Raw genomic sequence first — 19,187 nt, forward strand, 5'->3', positions numbered from 1 at the left:
CCCGGCTCCTGCCTCGCCAAGATGGCGCCCGCGCTGCTGCTGAGGAGGAGGCGGCGGCTGCGGGCGCTGGGACGGCGGCGGCGGCCACTTTCGCTCACTGAGAGGAGAGGAGCAGGGACACGGGGAGCCATGGCGGGGGGGAGGAGAGGCGCCATGGCCAGGCCTGAACAATCGAGCCCGGCACGCCGGCGCGACGCTCCGGCCCCGCGCCTCTGCCCCGCCGTCCCGCCGACGTCGCCGCCGCCGCCGTACGAGCCCCGGGCCCGCGCCGCGGGCGGCGGCTGTGCGCGTAGCCCGCGGGGGGTCTGCGCCCATCGATGCGTTCCTCGGGCCGATTGGTAGAGTCTGGCGGTGACGGAAATTGCCGAAGGGACTCGGGCGAAGCGGCCGGGTGAGCCGGAGAGTCTCGCGCGAGGCGGGGCAGCTCTCGCGACGCCTACGGCGGGAGGCGGATGTACACCGGAAGTGACGTGCACTCGCCCTTGAGCCGCCGGAAGGGCGGTGGGGCTGCTGGCCGCGGCAGCCGGGAGTCCCTCGGGGCGGGTGGCAGCGGCCCGGTCCCGAGCTGCGGGAGCGGGGGGGTGGGCGGCCCCACGGCGGTTGGCACCGGCAGAACGGCTGTCGCGTGCAGAGCTGCGTGCGTTTTGGTATATTGCAACGCGAAGAGTTAGGGCAGATGAGCTTGAGACAACGCCGGCCGGAATGTGATGGTGAGGGCACGATGCACCGTAAGGACTGCAGCTGTCGGCACGGCTACCTCCCAGAAACCACTGACTGGTATCACGGCTCAGTGCGTTCATCACCTGCAGTACTTCGACTCACTCTCTGCTTGGAGACAGCAGTTGGTACCTCTTCTCTACATTCTCTAACAACGTATCAGAAAGCATATGGTAGCACAACAGCTGAGAAACAAAAAGCAAGACTGCTTCACCTCCCAAACAAGCTTCTACAGCTGTCATTACCTGCACACAGCCTAGCAGTTACACTAAGGAAGAGAAGTGCACCACATTACTACCAAGCTTAGAAAAATGAACCATACCAAGTGCTAGCATGGGGCAGCATTACAAATTTACCAATTTAAAAATATTTTGTGAAGTCCTACTTCTCCTCTAAAAAAGATGGTTCTCAGTCTAATGCATCAAGACTGACAAGTTGGTCCCAATCTATTTCTTCACACCATTTGCAAAATACAAGGGAGAGCTGCAGTCCTGTTTACCCTGAAGATTTTGGTGAAGCAGCACAGATGTCCAGCTCCTATCTGAAAATCCTTATTCTTTAATAGTATTATTCCAACCAGAACTTTGTTTCTCCTTGAGAAGCCCAGGTGTGCATCTCAGTTTTGTTCATACCCGGCATAAGGACACTCTACCATCGCTCTTCTACATCCCAGACTCAACACCTTCACATCCAACTAGTCCCAAACCCCCAGTATCCAATACCCTGCAACTTCCCCCATTTTTCTGTAATGGGACCAGATGGGCCCAGGTGATTTCAGTTCTGGAAATACACTACAAGCACTTCTGTGCTGGTTCTGAAGACCCTGCATATTTCATGTCACAACTCACTGACTTCTGAGAATGCACTGCTGCTTAGGAAAGTCTTGTTACAGATGAAAAGTGCTGAGGAGGGGCCCAACCCAACATCTTCTAGTAGACCAAATCAAACAAGTCTCGACATCCACAAAAAAAGCTGTAAGAAACATTTCAAACCTGTTCTATTTCTAAAGTGAACCAAGATAAAACAACTGTACACTTCAATTACAGAATACTGTTCAAAATTTTTAAAAATACAGAAAAGTGCACTGTCAAAAATCACACCTTCCAACTTTTTTCTAACACTTTCAGAAATAAATACATCTAGAATTTCAAAAACCTTTATTTAAATACTTCTGGTCTAATATTTTAATGAATAACAGACAATGCAAGTACACTGGAAATAAACAAGTTTTGCCTACCTTATTTTTCTTAGAAAAAAAAACCAAAAAACTCTATACATGGTTTACACAAATTTAACTGCTTTCCCTTACTTTGAGAACAGATGCTTTTCTGTATACAGACATTACTGTTACTGTCTTATCTATATGAGTAAGACACAGTAGTGCTGACAGAGGTGGGCTGCAACTTCATAAGCAGAATGCTGCCTTTGCCAGTCAGGATACAGTAATTCTGTCTTGGCAGAAAAGAGCCTTTTTTTTTTTTTTTTAATCTGTACACCTCTGCTGCTTTTGCCAGCAATGCTGCTCAGTAGGGTGTGATCTCCTGCACTCTCCTATGCAAGTTCTTGTAAGCTGTGCCAAGAGACTTATCTGTCTATAAGCCAAACCCACATGAGCTGGCCAGAATTTTTTTTTTTAAACTTTCCCAAGCAAACCCTTTCCAATCACAAAGATCAGGCACCTTACAAGCTTCCCCATTCACATATTTGGTTTGAGTGAGAGTTTTACATACCTGCAACAGTTGAAAACAACAAAAGCTCCGACACAACAGTCTGATAAAATAGACTAAAAGAAAAAGTCAATAGCCAAAATAGCTCATGGGGAAAAAGAGATCTCAAAATAGATTTCAAGTCAGAAATTAGGATTAGAGAGACCGTCAACATTCCCCTTAACAATCTGCTCATCTGTCCTTGTAAAGAAGAAATTTGTTTGGTGCTCCTGCATAGGGAATAGCTCCGTCTTATTCTTTGAAATATGTATTCCTCAAATACATAACAAACTTATCAATTTATCTGCACCAAAGATTTTTACAGTCAACCTGAGATTGGTCTGAGGATCTCCTACAGACTTGACACTTGTTTTTGACTTTCTTCCTTCACTTCATAAAGTAGATCCTGACTTTTGGAGGATGTAGTTTGACACGTGGCTTCATGGGGGGGGAAGACAGACCCTGTCATCTCAGTGGGTTTCATCCTTCTGTGGATTCCTCTCATCTAATTCTATGACTGGTCTGATCAAAAGACCATCCTCACTTATTCTGTACTCTTTCACTGCTTTCTCTCTTCGCAGCTTCTGGATGTCTGCCAGCTGACGCAGCTCTTTTGGCAGCTCCATGCAAGTAGGCTGATAAGGAAAAAAAGAAAAGAAATAAAAACAATTCATATACATACACATGCTCTACTTTCGTTGGTGCCAGATAAGAGTTTCCTCTGATTTGGCAACAAAACAGCGCAATCATCTCATTACATCTACAGCACGAATTAACTATCTGCTTGTACAAACACTATACTGGGGGGGAGGAGAGCAGGGAAGGACTTTATCCTTTCTCTCAAAGGCAGCCTAAAGGGAAGAATATTAGACCTACCTTACTGTTTATGCCCTTATTATGTAGATCTTCAGCATTTAAGTGATATTTTGTGTATGGGATTGAGATTGCTCCAGTGATCTTCTGTACTACTAACTTACAAAGCCTCAAAAGACTTGCAGTCAGTTCAGGTTTCCTTGCAGGAGTCACTGCAAGAGCACCTCTCCTGGCTTTTCTCCAAATCATAGTATTTCTATCCTAAGCAAACAAGCCTCATGTAGAATAGTCAGTAGTTTGCAAGTCTGGAACAGCTGCCTAGGAAATTCACAAAAGGAGTTGCACTTCTTGACATGGTTCTGAGCAGTTGACGAAACACTATTCAGAACATTACATTCAAGGAGCTGCTATTTAACAAGGATTGCAATGCTCACTGCATTTGGAGAAACATCAGAAAATTCATCATTGCTCTCATCCTTACAAAGGGAAATTACACAAATGAGAAAGCCTGATAACAAGAAGGAAAAGGCAGCCAAACAGCTTAAATCCTGTCAAGTAGCATAGAGACAACTTCGAGATACAGGCAGCACAGAGTAAACATCACTTAAAAGCAAAATATCACAGAAAGCAAAAGGAAACCAGCAGGACTGCAGAGCAGGGCAACAGAGACTATGCAGCAACTATCCTTCAATAAAGTTAAGGTCACATCAAAATGAAGAAAATAAGGATGAAGTTGCAGAGCAAACAAAAGACAGGCTAGAAAAAATTACTATTTAGCAAAAGTATAAGAAAGCAAATTTTAAAAACTTTCTTTAAACTCCAGAAACACATAAAACATCAGCCACGCTGCTGGGCAAAGCAACAGCAGAACCCAAAAACGGCACAGGAACAAATGCAACATTTTTTCCCTCCCGTATTTAACATTGAAATATGTAGCAATTCCAACACCAAAACCATTTATGTACCTACAATGTTTCAGATAACAGTATAAACATTTATACCAACACCTTATCACAAACAGCAAGGCACAGATCACCCGAGATTACTGAAGATGAAATAGTTGAACAAGCAACAGTAGCAACTTGCTTAAAACCTGCCCTGATACTCACAAATGGGAAGACAGTAAATATTCAAAGAAGGTCCACAGGAAGCTACAGGAAGCTACATGTTGCTAAATCAGATGCCCCTGTGAGCTCACTGGCAGAAACACTAAGAGCAGGAAGAACAAATACAAAGGTTGGATACACCAGGAAAGCATTATCATAGCTTTTGTAAGGGGTAGATACATCCCTCAAAATCTGCACCTAGAAGTTCACAGAGGTCCAGATGAAGGCCAAATAATACAGAGATAATTATAGAAAAAATAGCAGAGCACTTACCTCTCACAGGAAAACCCCACTCACAGTCTGTTTACCCACTCAAATTTACATCCAGCTTCCTGAATGCCCCAGTATCTATGCTACAGTGAGAGGTAATCTACTTCCTCAATCACTTAAGGCCAAGCTGCATGAAAATTGCCTTTACAACATGCGCAGTCCTCACTCATGTGCCAGTTAGGAAGACTTATTGTTCAAGCATGCAATTTTGTTTACAGATAGAACAGACTTTCTGCCATCACCTGCCATGAACATGCTATCTGGTACTACAGAATCACAGAATAACAGAATCACCTGGGTTGGAAGGGACCTCAAGGATCATGTAGTTCCAATCCCCCTGCCTAGCAGGGCCACCAAACATACACATTCAGATCAGGTTGCCAGGACCCCGTCCAACCTGGCCTTGAACACGTCCAAGGACGGGGCATCCACAACCTCCCTGGGCAGCCCGTTCCAGGGCCTAACCACTCTCCTTGTGAAGAACTTCCCCCTAACATCCAACCTAAATCTTCCCTCCTTCAACTTGGATCCATTTCCCCTAGTCCTGCTGTTGTCAGCCCTTCTGAAGAGTTTACTCCCCTCCTGGGTGTAGGTTCCCTTCAGGTATTGATAGGCTGCAATGAGGTCACCCCGCAGCCTTCTCTTCTCCAGGCTGAACAAGCCCAACTCCCTCAGCCTGTCCTCATAGGGGAGGTGCTCCAGCCCCCTGATCATCTTAGTCGCCCTCCTCTGGACCCCTTCCAAGATCTCTATGTCTTTCTTGTACTGAGGGCTCCACACCTGGACACAGTACTCCAGGTGGGGCCTCACAAGAGCCGAGTAGAGAGGGACAATCACCTCCCTGTCCCTGCTGACCACCCCTCTCCTGATGGAGCCCAGGATCCCATTTGCCTTTCGAGCTGCCAGAGCGCACTGCTGGCTCATGTTCAGTCTCTCGTCCATCAGGACCCCCAGGTCCTTCTCTGCCGAGCTGCTCTCAAGGACCACTCCTCCCAGCCTGTACGGGTGCCTGGGGTTCTTCCGGCCCAAATGCAAAACCTTGCACTTTGCCGTGTTGAACCTCATTAGGTTCACCCGAGCCCAGCCCTCCAGCCTGTCGAGGTCCCTCTGAATGGCATCCCTTCCTTCCACCGTATCAACCGCACCACTCAGCTTGGTGTCATCAGCAAACTTGCTGAGGGTGCACTCAATTCCCTCATCGATGTCATTAATAAAGATGTTAAAGAGCACCGGTCCCAAGACAGACCCTTGGGGGACACCACTTGTTACCGGCCTCCACCTGGACATAGAGCCATTGACCACCACCCTCTGTCTGCGGCCTTTCAACCAATTGCTTATCCATCGGGTCTACTGCACTGCATCTTATCTACTGCAGCCTTACCTGAAGTGCATAGGAAATATTTCTACTGCACAGGGATAATGGTGGAGAGCAAAAACTCTACAGTTCCAAAGCTCTCCTTGTAAACTGACACCACTCAAAACACTGCACCTCTACAAGTGTATTCACTTGGTTCCCAGGCAGTGTTCCTTCCTTTGAATTTAAGTCCTACACATCAGAACACAGCATATTTTAAAGCACCTAACCACACACAATACACATCTATGAGAAGAAATTTAACTCCGCTTCTTTCCTAGCTCTTTTCTACAGACAGAGCCCATTTAACTTCATGTCTGCATCCACAAGGAGAATAATTATATTCCTGGCAGAAAGTTGCACTGAAAATATGAGAAACAGCATATATCTTCAGGTTGGAAAGTCCAGGTTGAATTCTTACTTTGTGGTGATGGCAGATCATCACTTTGAGGAAGACGTAGAAACATGCAGCTGAGGATTTTGATAGTGAACTACTGGAGGTCAGAATTTACTGTTTCGCTGCTGTTTCAAGGGTAGAATGTTAAGTGCTTAGAAGGAAACGTCCACTACTCAGAAGATTCAAATACTCTCTGTAGGTAGTGACACACAAAACCACAGAAAGCATCAACATACAAGGATATATGAAACTGAAGATCAATGAGATGCCTTTCCTTTTCATTTGCCCCACAGCCATTCTCTTCTCCCAGTACTGTATGAACTAGAGTGCTGCATGATCGCATCTTCTGGCTGCTATAGTCACTGGAAGTCCTTTCCTGTTGCTAACAAATGCCAGCAAAATGCTCGATACCCATCTTTTCTGTAACTCTTTCCCAAAAGAAGCTCTAGTCCATGGATTTGCATCATGCCACCTTTCCAGTTTATCTCCCCCAACCTGGTGTACCAGTCCACAGGCCAGCTACTCAGTGCATCTTCTGTTACTGCTGAAACAGCTATCAAATGACAGAAGATTGCACTTGACCATCCAGAAGCAAAGTGAAAGTCTCACCAGCAAGGCTGCCCAGAAATATTCTGGTTCTTTGCCTTTTCCAGCAAAACAGCTTAAAAAAAAAAAAAAAAAAAAAAAAAAAAAAAAAAAAAAAAAACACACAACAAGGGGAAGAAAATATGGATGGAACCTCAATTGAAAACAGCACTATCACTGGTGAGAGCCGGAACTGTTCATGAAAATTACAATCTGTGTCAAAGATTCATTTACATACTACTTGCACAAAATACATAACTGCTACTCATTCTGCTCATTCAGGTTTATTGCTGCAAAAGCAATAAAAATCACTGATCCATTTTTATTCATACCGTCTTACCCACAGTTCCAGTGAAGTAAGCTAGCTGCAACCAAACAAGCTCACTCACTAGCAGTCATGAATTTTCAACAGACAAGGCAAAATTAGGCACTGGTACCTGCAGTTACGTGTAAGTCTGAAAACAAGCACTCCTGAGAATTCTGCATTTGTTCAGGAAGTGCTTCCTGCATTCTGCCACTACTGGGGCCTATTTGGATACACAGGATCTTTTTCTCACTGAAGAGATTTTCCTGAAAAACTGACTACAGAGATCTGGCATGCAGAGGCCCAAAGAATGGCAAAGATAATTATATTCATCAGCCTTATTCACACTTGTCTTTCCTCAACTCTTACAAGATGAAGTAACCCATAAAGGCAACTGTGCAGGCTTGGCTTTCCTCCATGAGGCGGCACACTCGCTTCTTCCTGCTATTTCCAAGATTAGGAGCAACAGAGAATATGTCCACTCTGCTCTCAGAAACAGAATCCCCCAATTAGACAAGTTGCTAACTGACCCAGTAGTTATTGTTCAACATTGATTGCTGTTCAGTATCACTCAATATACAGCCAACTTCAGACTGGAAAGCCAAAGCATCTTTTTTCACTAAGTATATCTGATTCTGTTGTAATGCACAACAGTGGTTGGCATGATGAATTTCTGGATTCTGGCAGTGTCCCAAGGAAAATCAGCAGGATGCTACAATGCTAGTCCGGGCTGAAGTTCAATGTTTGACTCATTTATTTCTAGATCTGTGTCTGTGAGAGGGGGACAGCAGGCACACCGGCCCAAACAGACTGCAGGGAAGAAGAGGAAAGGGAACAAAGAGGGAAAGAAAGAAAAAAAACAAATAGTGGCAACAATCTGAGAAGGAAAATGTGCTAATTATAATAGCAGACATACAAGTTACTGGGATTGATGCCAAATCAAATAAGTTTCTGAAAAAATGAGGTTCTCACTTTGATCCACCATGGAGCAAAGAGAGCCAATCCCAGGACTTCCAGTCAGTTTTATCTTTCCCACCAACCAGAAAACAAAAACAATAGCAAAGTTCTCTGGGAGCTGTAGACATTTCTTCTCTTCTGAGACTCCCAGTTCACTGTATGATGTGATGATATGGAATACCAGTAACTAAAATCATAAAGCCAGGACAACAAAAAAAGAGAATACATTTAACTAAACCAAGGAGATTTGCTTGGTGTTTAAATATCAATTGATAAAAATACATATCAAACTTTTTTTTCTTAATACAAGAGTTTCATTTGTGTGATTATCTTGTAAGATACAGAAACAAAATGATTCACAGTGAAGTAATGGTGAAAATGGCTACTTTTACTGTCTATTCTACAAGATTCTTCTTAAATGTGATATTAAATAGGCCTTCAAAATGCCAATTGAAGTTCAAATTAATTCCTTGGCTAATCTTATGGAGTAAATGGATCTACAAAAGAATTGTTTCAGACACCAATTAAAAATTCTCCAAGCAACCCAGTGCTAAGGACTATTTTATCCTCTGCACTTTTTAAGGACTGCTTTTTTTCTCCGTGTATCCCTCCTACTTTTGCATGCATTTTACACTGGAAATCCAGATTCAAGCTCCTCCCTCTCCCCACAGAACAAACTCCTATTATTGAAAACTCTAAAAAAAACAAAAGCAAACAAGCATGCTTTCAGATCTACCTGTGAATCAACTGTGACCTCTTGTGGTTATGTAAATTTATCTCCTACTGCATCCCTAATAATTGGATTTACTGTTCAGAGCCTTAATATAGTACCCAAAGGATTCAAGTCCAGGATTGAATGCTTTGTTATACCAGGAAAAGAAATAATTTCATTAAGACAGATCTGCATCCAGCTTTCTTAATAAATACTTCAAAATATTTCCAACTGCAAAAAATGAGGTAGTGACACAATCTAAACACAAGTTAGTTCTGTTCTGTCATGATGAATAAGGATGTCTGACCATTTACCTTTTTCTTTATTTCAACAGCAGCAATATCTTTCACAGTCACTGCAATCCCCGCTATAACTTCTTCACTATAGACCCAGCAATACAATTGTCTATTTTGTCTGCACAGAACTGATCTTTCCATTAGCAAAGAAAGTCAAGTTCCTTAGCAAAAGAATCACACACCTCTCCCCTTTTAAAGATAACCAAGGAATTACAGAGGAGTCCACCACCACACAAAAGCCACTCCAAGATACTTGGAAGTGTATTTATGAGACAACAGTACTTGATCTACATAACTAACAATGAGAAATGTTACCTGATTTTATTTTCAGATAACTCAGAAGAGCAGAAATCAGGAAGAAATAAAAATCATTGGGTGACAAAAGACAACATTTTTCAAGAACAAGTATATTCAAAATAATTCAGAAGTAATGATGATGTGACTGGAGAAAAATAGAACAAGTCTTGGGGAATAATGTCTCCTACCAAAATAAAGCAACTCTGTCAACTCCAGATAACACCACTTCACAGCTGCCTGTCTCTTTTCATGTCTACACCCACTCACCATCCACTGAGCCCAGAAGTTCTGTATCAGACCAGAATGAACACAATACATATATGCCTGTGCCTTAAGGGCCGTAGCTCACTATCTGCAACACAAACTTAAGGTGGATTTATGCTAACAGACTGACTGGAAATGCAGCTAGATAGATGTAGACACCATCACTTCCACTACCAAGCACCAAAAGCAAGATGTGGCATAAAGCAGGGTCTACATCTGCCGAAAATGAAAAGACTTTAATTAGGTCTTCCAGAGTTTATCCATATGAGCCTTAGATTATTTCACTGAACCGAGAAACAAGCTAGGACATTCCTACCTTTATGCTCCCAAGGTGATCTTCAGATCCATTCTGTGAAGTACTTAAGTAAGCATGTACCACAGCTCTGAGGTCTGCCATGAAGTTATCCATTAGAGACGAGTGGAGTAGCAGAAGGTACATAGCCTTCAGAGCAAGTACTTGAAGCAGAGAAGATGGAAAGGGTCTCAAGAACAACATATCAGGATTCTCCTGTGTATCCCAATGCAAACAAGAAGTTAGTTAAGAAGTAAAAATTATAACAAAACTTTTTCACGTTCCTCTGCTGTTGAATCTCCAGATGCTATCTACTTTAGTGCTACTGAATGCTTGCAGCTTCTAAGGCCACTTGCATACAGCCAATACAACAGAGGAGGGCTCAGAGGTGGAATTGCTTAAAACACAGCAACAGGAAAAAACATACATCTTTTCCAGTAGGTTCCTTCTCACCTAACTATCCACCTGAAACTAGGTAGAATTCTAAAGATGCAGCAAATGCCACTGAACCACTACTCTAATTTTTCCAGCACCAGCATCAAGTTTCCTTTTCCTTACTTGACTCTAGATTCACTTTAACCATCTTGTTGTTGGACTAGGTTTCAGAATTGTTCTGGGTATCATAATACACTTAACTATTCTTACAACTTACACATAATTTCTATTGCACAAGTTTTGTGTTTCTTCAATACCTCGGTTTCAAATGAACTATTGGGAAATACTAGCAATACTAGAAATACTGCAGCTGAAGCTTGCATCTGTCTCCCAAATGACTGTTACAAAATGTCCTTAACTACAGCAATCCAACCACTAAACAGTACTATGCTCTTAAAAACTAAAATAAAAATCTGTAAAAGGGCAAAGCACAGCTTACAAGTCAGTTTTCAGAAGGTGCCTCATTAAATCACCCACCAAAGCCATTCGCTGCTCATGCTTCATGAGGATTTTCCATTTGGAAGGTATCTTCAAGTGCTGCATCAGACACTCCTGTAATGTGCAAGTGGAGTGTGGAAAGAAGCCTCCCGTTGCCACTGAGAACTGCAGAACATCAGCAACCTGTGATGGAAGGAATTCAAATGTTATGACCACTTATCTGTTAACCCAAAGCAAAGCAACCGACAGCAGTAACTGCACAGAACGTTGTTTGCTTTTTTCCAGTCTGGTTTTATTCATTTTGCTCTTTTCAGTGAGAACTGAAACAGACTGCACACCTTGTCTGCTCCCAACCACAATATCTGAAGGGTACCTGTGTGTCAAAGACATTGTCAAGAAGTACGTTGTACTGGTGAAAGAGGCAATTTGAGATCCAACGGCAGTCATGCATGACCTGGAATAAAAAAGAGCTGTCAGACAAGTATGTGTACAACCACAACTTCTCTGGTGAACAGGACACATCTATATACCACCCCTACTACCTTAAATGTCCTTACATTCCCCTCCACCCTTACCTTCAAAATGTTTTTATCTTCCAGCACAGTTTGTAATCCATTTCTGAAAGCTTGAGGTCCCAGAAGGAAAATATCAAATAGAAAAATGTGACTTTTTGTTGCCATCTACAACAAATTGAGGTGCAGAGATGAGCGAGGAACAAAAACACAACAGATTTGAAGGTAGGAGAAAGTGCACTGTTACATACAAGACAATCTGTCACGAGAACGTTTACATTAAGGGAAGCAGGCTCAGTTTCCTTAATGCTAACCTATGAGAAAGTCTTTTTTTCAGACATGTAGAGATACAGAAGCTAGAAAGAAAGATCCAGTAGTCTACTATACACATTTTAAGCCAGCATTTTGAGACATATCGAAAGTAAACTCTAGCTGAATTACTCCAAATAAATTCCTACATCTATTATGGTGACATAGCAGTTGACACCATCAAGCAAAATTCTCATGGTCATGGCATTCCTTTTGTTTTGAAAAACTGCTACCAAAAAAAAAAAAAAAAGGACATCATTCTCCACCACACCATTGCAGATAGAAAAAGTTTAAATTTTAATCTATGCTCAAACTGATGTCTTAAAAACAGCTGGTATAAATTAACTACTTTGCCATGCCACAGCAGGTGGACACTTCTGCAAGTTTGAAGTACAAAACTCCCACACAAGTTTTTGCTTTGCTCAGTCCTAAGCCTATTTAAATACAAACCAAGGTGCTTTTGAGCAGATTGAACAATATTCCTTTCCATCTCTTTTTTTTTCCAAAAATTTTTATAACACAATCATCAACCAAGATATTTTACCTTCAGATAGATTTTAATCCTTCCATCTAATTCAGTTATATTGGCATTGTGATTAGGTAGTCCTTGTAGCTATTTAATGGACAACAGCTGTATTATTGTAATATCTCTACCTCTATTCAAATAAATATAGATGGCAGGCCAAGTAAATTATATTTGCAAACAAATGTTACACATATGCTATATAGTTTATTTATATTTAATAAACCTTATAATTCATACCATATATAAAAACAACTTTATGTTAAATATAGATTACTTATTAGATTGCCTTACAGTGGCATAATTGTTTCTGCAACAGGTCTTCCATAAAATGCTTAATCTGTCTAGAAGAAAATCACATCCATTTACCAAAGCAGTTATGTAAGTCTTAAACAAAGGCTCATCCCAAAACATTTCCCAGTTTTGCTACTATGTAGGGGCACTTGTTGGAAAACATCTGTTTCTTACCTGAAGCCATAAGAGTTTCCCATTACGACACAAAGCGACACCTTCTCCAACAACACTGATAACACCCTGTTGTTTCAGGTGCAGCACCTAATGAAAAATAGGGTTAAATGAATAGTGCCAGAGACTAATAGACAGAGAAACAAATAGTAAGGTGGGACGTTTCTGGTCATGATCCAAATTTAAGAAATGTAAATATAAATCACAACAACAAAACTCAAGTATACAGTGATCCAAGAGAAACAGGCAGTATCAGCCCAGTGAGACACATGGCATTACAGAAGTAGAAACAATGACAGATTTAACAGAGATCATGGATTAACTTATATTACATAATATAGACTCCTGATCTCCTCTTTAGAAATTTTCTTAAGTAGGTTTTAGGAGCTTTCTCAGGATCACAAAGGAGGTATTTTTTTGGATGAACTCATCTTCTAAGGTATAAGAAATGAAACTGCTACTCTCACAGACACTTGAAGCTCCCAGATAATTAAGACAAACTAACCCATACTGCACATGCAATATAAAAGGAGCAGGAAAAAAAAGCCAGCTTCTTTTCAAGCAAAAATTAGATTCCTCTGCAGTAAGGGAAATCTTCCCCTGTGGTAAAAGGATTATTTTATTCACATGTGCACTATACATATAAGGAGTACCCAAAGCTCATCTGATTTAGCTGCAAGACAAAACGGCATCAAGGACACACAGATCTAATTCAGACCTAAAAACACTATTTGGTTTACTAAGTCTATCATTAGATCTGAAGCAAAGCCTTCCTTCCAAATTCACTGATGTTACACACGATTTAAAGAAAAAAGCCCAGGTCCAGGCATTTCTGAAGTTCCAAATGTCCATTAAAAAAAGCACTGCCAATTCCCTCTCCAAACACCAACAAATCCTGGTACTGCTACCTTTTTAAGTGATTGCTCACTTACTAGCAATATTGACCCCTCACCTCAGTTTATAGCTGATATATATTCTGAAAACCATAATCAACAATCAATGATATTTGCTGCAAACTCTTTCTATGCATGTATGCACAACTTAAACATACCTTAACACCACCACCGACACCATTTCTACTTGACTTCAAGAAGCCATTTACTACTTAGAACTGAAATTTCACTACAGCCTGCAGAGATGATTTCCAGTATAAGAACTCATAGCATAAGAACTCATTGTAGCAATGCTCACAATCCTGTACTTACAATTAGAACAGAAGAGGCTTTAAAGTCATATACACCACATGAGAGCTTCAATTAATACTCACTGCTGAGCCAAATTTCTCCTGGAAACAATTAACAACTGTATACTCTACTTTCTCTTCTTCCTCCTTCCCTAAAATGAAATAAAAAAAAAAAAGATGTTTTCTCTGCTTGAACAAACTCTTACAGATGGTATATATTTCAATTATAATATCACTCTAGTTCAGCAATTCAACTCTTATCTTTCTACTTCCTTAACACACATAAACAGATAATAGAATAAGAATTGGAGATCTCAGAACTGTTCGGTTTGGGAAGGCTCTTAAAGCTCATCCAGTTCCAATCCCTCTGCAGGAGGCAGAAAAAACCTCAAGAATGGGGAATCCACAGCTTCAGATTCTGAACTGTTCACTTCCAATGTGCACAGTCCTCAGCATGAATCAAAATTCTTACTTTCCCATGGAAAAAATGATACTCAAAAGTTGCAGTTTGTTTTTTTTTGTTGTTTTTTTTTTGTCTTTGTGATACATAAAGGAAAAAGACAGATTCCAATTAATGAAATTGTACCTGTTAAAACAGCCCTAATTCCCAGGCATTCCAGGGAAGGTGAAAGCAGAAAAGACAATGATACCATAGAACGCCAACAGGTAAATGACCAAGAGCACTAAACTAACAGAATCTAAGACAGATTTTAGCATTTTTAAACACCTGCCTAACAATATCTCATGAATATCTCAGCAAAAGAAAGGCTTTCAAAGATTTTCCCTTCCCCATTCACACACCCACGACAGCACAAAATGTTCTGAACTGAGATACTGTTCAATTTCAAAGATAAGGCAAAATGTTAAAAGCATGTCAACCTTGCCCTTTTGTCCCCCCACTTCCAAGGCCAGTGCAAGTAACCTTCCTTCAGCCTACACAAGCAAAGAGTGCTTGTCAAGGCTTTATAAGAGCAGTGAGCCTATTACTTCTTAGATCCATACCTGTGGTTGTACATACAGCAGGAATCACTCAACCAATTCAATGCAAGCACCTTTCAGGCATGACAGCCAGCACAATAACAAAGAGCATTAGCCTTAATGAGTTTTCATTTATTTGTCTTGCCACATACAATTCAGGGACAAGATTAAATAATCACCAGAGGCATGTTTACCAACTGAAGCACTTTGACTTATCCAAAAGATCAATGATACTACTCTGCCACTTCTACTGCGGATGTGAACCACAGGATAAACATTCCTGAAAACAGGAGTTTCTTTTTGATGTCATGTACATATCTGAAGGCAAAAAGAATGTCTGCAGATAAGCTAGCTCCGTGCCTATCTGTCCATGACCATTGTTCTTGCAGAGCACAGCCTGTCCAGATAACAGGCAAGCCAAGAAACTGCAGCTTCTAGGGAAGATACTGGCTAACACAAAGCAACTATACTTGACTGCGTATGGAAACTGTTGAGTCACAGCCTGACCCACTGATTGAGCACCTGGAGAAAAGACCCAGTCAGCCCCAGGAACACAGGTGAAGGCAATTCAGCTGTGCAACCAGAAGGAGTGGAGCCTGGCTGCATCTCTTGAACCTTATCTAGCAGCTGTCTGCCACCATGGAAGGCTCTTTCTGGAGATCCCTCCCCTAGGGAGTTTCCTCTGCTAAGCTAGATCCTCAGACATAAGTGAACAATCTTTTCCCTTCCTTTGTAACATCCCTGTCTTTCTGTCATTACAACTAACACTGACGTTACCTGGGAGGGAGTTCATGTTTAAATTATTCAAGGCTCTGAGCTGCCTCTCTGGGGAAACACATGGAGAACTCCCCAGGCCACCCTGTGCTGTTCCCATGTCTGCTCCTTTGTTCTCCTCTACAGCTGAAGCGCACCTGCAGGAGCAAAGCAGCCATACATACATGCCCAAAAGTAAAACATTACACATTGGATATGTGATTACAGGATTGGATATTTTAACAAGGAAAAATTCTTCATGCAATGCTATCCACCTGCATCCAACAACAAACAGCTACACATGAAGCAACTTCCTAATCATGTGTGCCCAATTCTAAAAGGAGAATTTGAAGCTATTCAAACATGAGCTTATTCTGTCCCCAGGACCTTTATTTTACATGAAACTTGGGATGTATGTCTGAAAGTAAAAGGTGAAAACACAAACCAAACAGATGCTCACTGCAAAGCTCAGCTATGAAGGTTTCAAGGGAAGAAAGAATTACAAGGCATGAATTGCCTGACATAAGCTCAAGACCCCAACAGCTTAAACATCTGCAAATCTTTACACTGAATCCATAATAATTAAATCATTGATCAGATATTATAATTGAAGGCTGGTTTTACAAGTTCATTAATAGGTTAAACAGTTATATCCACTGAAACTTTGCTATACTTAGAAGAAGGTTATTTAATAACACAAATAGTAGCAAGTCAAGACCAAAAAGTTAGCAAACAGTCATCTATTTGAAATACATCACATATACAATGCTTCATTGCTACAACAGGACATTCCAAGACAAAAAAAAAGATTACTTCAGAGCAAAATATGACTTACTAGTGAACATTCCTTTATACTGATATAAAACCACACCACTATGATTATAGGGCTGTAAAGATGGCGATCTATCTCACTATGATAAAACAAAACTCTGATTCACATTTAGGTGTACATGAAGAATCTTTCATCTAAAATGGTATAGTGAAGGATTAATTCAGAAATCTGCTACACAAGTGAGCATATGTACACATGTATATTTGTTCAAAGCAAAAAAGAGACAAGGCAACAGGAAGCAAGAAGACTATTGCTGATTAGAAGTTCATGTGTTGGCTATATTTTAAGGCTGTTTGTTAGATATCATTTCATTCTTGTCTTAAAAGGAAAAAACTATTCAGGTCATGCCAAGAGACTCAAAAGCAGCCATCTAAGAACCACAGACTGCAGGAGCTTAAAGCATAATTTTACAAGCTACCTAAAGCTCCATTTATGTAAGTTTCAGAGCAACTGTATAAACTTAACTCCTATGTACAACTGCCCTGGAACTATTCAACAAACATAGAAGAAATGTTCATGGCAAACTCACCCCAAAACCACAAATAAATCAAGAGAATTATACCTAGGAACATGAATGGGAAGAAAAAAAAGAAATATGCTACAGCCTGAAAAAGTCTTTTAAACAGTGGAGATCTGCTACTCATCATCCTGCTCACCTCTTTTAAGGTAAAATACAAACTTGGCACAGTTGGGTTTAAACACCAGTGAGATATTTAATGCAGGAATTGGCCTCCCTACCAAGTACATTCCCACCCCATGTTTTATGAAAAGAAGGAAATACTTCAACATACTCAGACAGCACTGCTGTTCTCTTCTGTGAATCTGGTTCATCCAGCAATTCCACTGCAATAGAAGTTAACAATTTATATTCTGGTGCTGACTGGTAGCAACTTTATGACAATTATTTCTCAAAAAAGGAGAAATATACAAACCAGAATAGAATATGGCTATATGAGAAAAAACCTCAAAGCAAATAAAATAATTTCAAACTCATTCTGATGTAGGAATTTACACAAGTGGTCTGTAAAAAGGGGTATATCAGAACTTAAGTATTTAAACAAGGCTAACTAATGGCTTGCATCCCACTAAAACCAAAGTCGATACAGAATTACAACTAATTACCTTACATATAGTTAGGAATACAGGTACATGGGAAAAAGAAAAATGGACACAGTTAAGCACTTGATAAGTTTAGTAGTTGCTTTCTAGCTACTTCCTCCTCAGCTCATTGTTTCTGAAGCAAGGTTTTATAGCAGATGCCAATAGAAGTGCACAGGGCCCTTACATACTGGAAACAATTTATATGAGCAATTCCGTATTTTTATCATTAGTGAATCATAGAAGTGCTTGCGTAAGCATTTAGTGGAGACCACCTTTACCTGTGCAAGTAAAAAGCAAAGCCAAATTAACTAGAACATTTGGTAATTTTACTTCCCAGCCTGGCACAAAACACAAGAACGTAACACAATGAATGTGTAATTACTCCTTCCACCTTCAGGAAATAAACATGGAGTGCATGCAAATGAACTGATTAACTTCAAGCTGTTATTTTCATCAGTGGTTCTACTGAGCTGTTTATTATTTGACTCATAAACTTTAATGCAGGACAGTCACAAGATCTCCACAGAGTGGGGAATTATTATTTCATCAGCAAACAACAGCGGAACAAAAGTTGTGTGATTTACACAGCACTAATTCCCATTGGTTTTATTAGAAAGTTGTGCAACTGAGGAATTCAGCAGCGACCAAAATTGGACTGAACCAAATGCACGTGACCCCATGCCTCAGCACTCATTAAGGCCTCACCATTGACTATTTCTCGGCTGTAAAACACCTTTACTCCTGGGGAGCTCCTGCCAGTTTCCAAGTTCTTTACTGCAATAAGGAAGTAGAAAAATGGAGACATGTGGGCAAAAGCTTATCACTTGTAGAACAAAGCAAGACAAGTGGAGCACGCAGTTCTAGTAACTCAAAAAATCCAACAAACACTAGGTTAAGTATTTTTTTGTAACACTTCTACCACTCTACAAAACAATTTCTACACAGTGGTTCTATACACTCAACAGTCGAAATTCCAATCTGCTGCACTCATGCAATCTCACATTAGAAAGCACAGACAAATGCAGTCACTGTTAACCTTAGGGCTGCAATTTATTCATCCTGATGCCTGCTTTAACATCCACTTCAGCCGGGCGCCGCCTCGACAACCTGCCGGCCGTAGCCCTGTGGGGCCATACTCGCTCTGAGCCGGCTTACTCACAAGAAAACAAAAGAAACGAACAGAAGCCGTCAGCCCGTAAGGCAGCGCCCCACCGCTAATCAGGCTGCTGTAAGGCCAAGGCACCCAACAGCCCCACACACGACCGATAGGACGTGGAGACCGCCGTCAGCCCCAACCTGCGTACAGCAGAAGGTCGCGGCCGGGACTGACGTGCTGCAGCACGCCCTGGAAGATGCCACACGTCAAGGTGAGCTTAACGCTCTTGCCCAGGGCGGCCTGTAGGCACTGAAAGCTGAGCGCCATGACCGCCTCAACGCGCACCGACGCAAGGTAGATCGGTAGTGAGGCCGAGGCCTACTTATAGCATGCGGGGCGGGACTTCCATGGCCCACGCACGGAGACGGCGGCGGGCGCCGCCCCGCGCACAGCACGCTGGGAGCGGTAGGCCGCCTCAGCTCACCTCGCTGA

The 19,187-nt window shown here is 41.6% G+C and overlaps 1 protein-coding gene across 1 annotated transcript; it reads right to left on the minus strand.

Annotated features, from left to right (window-relative positions):
* Positions 1-1,697: 1,697 nt before the first annotated feature.
* On the minus strand, positions 1,698-19,095 carry EXD1 (exonuclease 3'-5' domain containing 1). The gene is made up of 11 exons (XM_052696292.1): positions 18,896-19,095; positions 18,305-18,373; positions 17,290-17,341; positions 15,691-15,824; positions 14,020-14,087; positions 12,756-12,842; positions 11,519-11,623; positions 11,317-11,397; positions 10,983-11,126; positions 10,095-10,286; positions 1,698-3,058 (listed from the first exon to the last, which is right to left on the minus strand). Exons 1-11 carry the CDS (start codon positions 19,020-19,022, stop codon positions 2,894-2,896), a joined length of 1,224 nt encoding a protein of 407 aa, XP_052552252.1. The 5' UTR covers positions 19,023-19,095; the 3' UTR covers positions 1,698-2,893.
* Positions 19,096-19,187: the final 92 nt, after the last annotated feature.

This window comes from Tympanuchus pallidicinctus, unplaced genomic scaffold, assembly GCF_026119805.1.
Source record: "Tympanuchus pallidicinctus isolate F22 unplaced genomic scaffold, pur_lepc_1.0 scaffold3, whole genome shotgun sequence".
NCBI lineage: Eukaryota > Metazoa > Chordata > Aves > Galliformes > Phasianidae > Tympanuchus > Tympanuchus pallidicinctus.

What these genes read in the sequence shown, in the direction of transcription:
- EXD1 (XM_052696292.1), bottom strand. Translation starts at nt 19,022, where the DNA reads ATGGCGCTCAGCTTTCAGTGCCTACAGGCCGCCCTGGGCAAGAGCGTT. An exon ending in CGACCTTCTGCTGTACGCAG is followed by an intron (nt 18,374 to 18,895) that starts GTTGGGGCTGAC and finishes TCCTTATTGCAG; the next exon opens with TAAAGAACTTGGAAACTGGC. An exon ending in AGAACAGCAGTGCTGTCTGA is followed by an intron (nt 15,825 to 17,289) that starts GTATGTTGAAGT and finishes TTGCTCCTGCAG; the next exon opens with GTGCGCTTCAGCTGTAGAGG.